The following is a 2,338-nucleotide window of genomic DNA, read 5'->3' as shown; positions in this document are numbered from 1 at the left end:
AGAAAATATTATTTTTCTCATGTTTAAAGTTTTCCCTTTTGTTATATATTCTTTTTTTCTTCTGAAGTTTAATTCTCAATGTCATTAGAGGCCGGCTTTGGATGAAACCTTGCCCAAATATGGAGATGGCTGATGTCATAGCAACAATGTCATACAGTACATGAGTGATGTCATAGACTGGTCACATGGAATCCACAGCGTCTGGTTTAGTTGACTCAATGTTTTCTGTTTCTCCTTCTAGTGAGTTTGTTGGCAGGGAGCACACTCATGTTATTTATTATTATGTTGTTGTTGTTGTTGGTTGTCATGGCTACCAGTTCCCACCTGATGTTGTGTGGGAGTTCAGAATGCTCCAGACCATACTGAATAACTGTTAGCTTACATAGTGTCTTCAGACTTGGACTTAAATCTAATATGTACATATGATCAGAGGGTGTGGAGACTCTGTGTCTGCGTCCTCCAAAGATGATGATACGATCTCCCATCATGCAACAGCACATGCCATGCATTGGACCCGGGCCTTTCCCCTTGGGCTCAACCTTCTTCCAGGAGAAGGTCTCTGGACTGAATCTCCACAGATCACTGAAGGTCTGGTCCCAGGTTTTACCACCAAATATGTACAGCTCTCCATTGTAGGCAAAGGATGAATGACAGCAGAGTCCTCCTGGAGGAAGCTGTGCAGAAGGTGGGTTCAGCCAGCAGTTGGTCTCTTTGTCAAACACTGTGATGTCGTTGTAGTACACCTTGCTCCTATTTTCCTCAAATACAAACATCTTTGTCCCGATGATGGTAGCACAGGGATAGTATAAAGCAGGGGTTCCTCTGGTATTAATTGAAGACCAGACCATTGTGCTGGTGTCCAACTTGTACATGTCATTAGTCCATCCAGTCAGCTTCTTGATTCCTCCATAGATAAACATGACCTTCCCCAAGACACAGGCTGTATGGTAGGACCTCTCCTCTGGAACCGTCCCAGAAACCTTGGGTTTCAACCATCTGTGGGTGTCGACATCAAATGCATAAAGCACATTGCAGAGAGGAACACCCCCCCAGATAAAGACTTTATCTTCTACCAGTACAGCTGTGTGGCCACAGCGCTTGGAGGGAACACATTCTCCTCTTTCAGGTGTCACTGGAGGCAACTTCCTCCAGCATAAAGACACGGTGTTGAAGACATGGACATACATCTGATCCATGTATTCGGTCCCTAAGCCTCCAAAGGAATAAAGGTTGTTCCTCACTGCTACAGCAGCATGATCGTCTCGCTTTGGTCCTCCTGCTTTGGAAACGGTCCAACACGACATCACCCTGTCTGTCTGTCTCTGTCCCTGTCTCTGTGTCAGTCTCTCTCTGTCTCTCTCTTGACGTCTACAGTCATTTTGAACACAGTGCATCATCTTATATCTTCTGGTGTGAAATCACACGCAACACAATCTGTTGTCATGCATGCCTTAACGATGGCAATTTGTGCAGCTATTCACATCTGCACCCTTTCTGCAATCTAAGAGATCTTCTCTTTTTCACCCATGTGCTTCCTGGTAAAGTTTGGTTGGTATAAAACTTTTCTATCGTTTCTGTCCGGTTATAACCTTATTATATTTCCAAAACTATTAGCTTTCGGGATTCAAATTCAAAAACAGCAAAAGTTAGCTCATCTATGTTGATCCCGCAGCGGCACAATTTATTATTTAGTCTGAATATTAAAAAGACTTGAGATAATGTTGTATAATTAGTTTGTTTGTTTGAACAAGTTTTGGTCAGTGAGAGAGGTGCATGTCGTCTCATCTCTGTTCACTGACAGGGCGCAGTCACGTTAGGGTTGCTATAGTAACCCGACACTGCACGTGTTACAGCCGAATGTAAACTTTGTCATAAAACGGGGCTTTGCTCAAAAAATAGCAGATCTACAAGCTCACAACGCGATTATTATTTATACATACACATTATTTATGCGGACACTAAATGAAGAAGAGATCCGAGCACTCAAAAAATGTGGAGGAGAGGAAGTAAAGTTAAACACATTCTATTCTATAAAAAATGACGTGTTTCGACAGTAAAAAAAAAAGAAATCCCCCCAAAAAAACAGCAACATTTAAGTAGTGTAAATAGCCGATGTACAAGGTAACAACGCGTCACGTGGTGACGCGTGGTGACCTTGTAGATCTGTTATTTTCACTATTTTGGGTCCCGGGAAGACATCAGCATTTTTGGGTCTCGAGCTAAAAATGTATGCTGCCCTACAAAGCCAAAGTGCAGTAACTACGTTTTTGGACACACCAACTTATTGGTGTATTCCAAAGGTCAAATTAGCCTTTGTGATTTTGGGGGATAAACAATT

General features: G+C 42.5%; 1 protein-coding gene across 1 annotated transcript; it reads right to left on the bottom strand.

The window, feature by feature from the left end:
- Positions 1–215: 215 nt before the first annotated feature.
- On the bottom strand, positions 216–1,304 carry LOC311059578 (kelch domain-containing protein 3-like; the record flags this gene model as incomplete). Its single annotated transcript, XM_084077585.1, has 1 exon — positions 216–1,304. One exon carries the CDS (start codon positions 1,302–1,304, stop codon positions 216–218), a length of 1,089 nt encoding a protein of 362 aa, XP_083933711.1.
- Between the last annotated feature and the right edge of the window lie 1,034 nt (positions 1,305–2,338).

This window comes from Gymnoscopelus microlampas (genome assembly GCF_963454915.1).
Source record: "Gymnoscopelus microlampas genome assembly, chromosome: 14".
Lineage (NCBI taxonomy): Eukaryota > Metazoa > Chordata > Actinopteri > Myctophiformes > Myctophidae > Gymnoscopelus > Gymnoscopelus microlampas.
The sequence above is the reverse complement of the archived record's forward strand: the minus strand, read 5'-3'. Positions and strand labels throughout refer to the sequence as shown.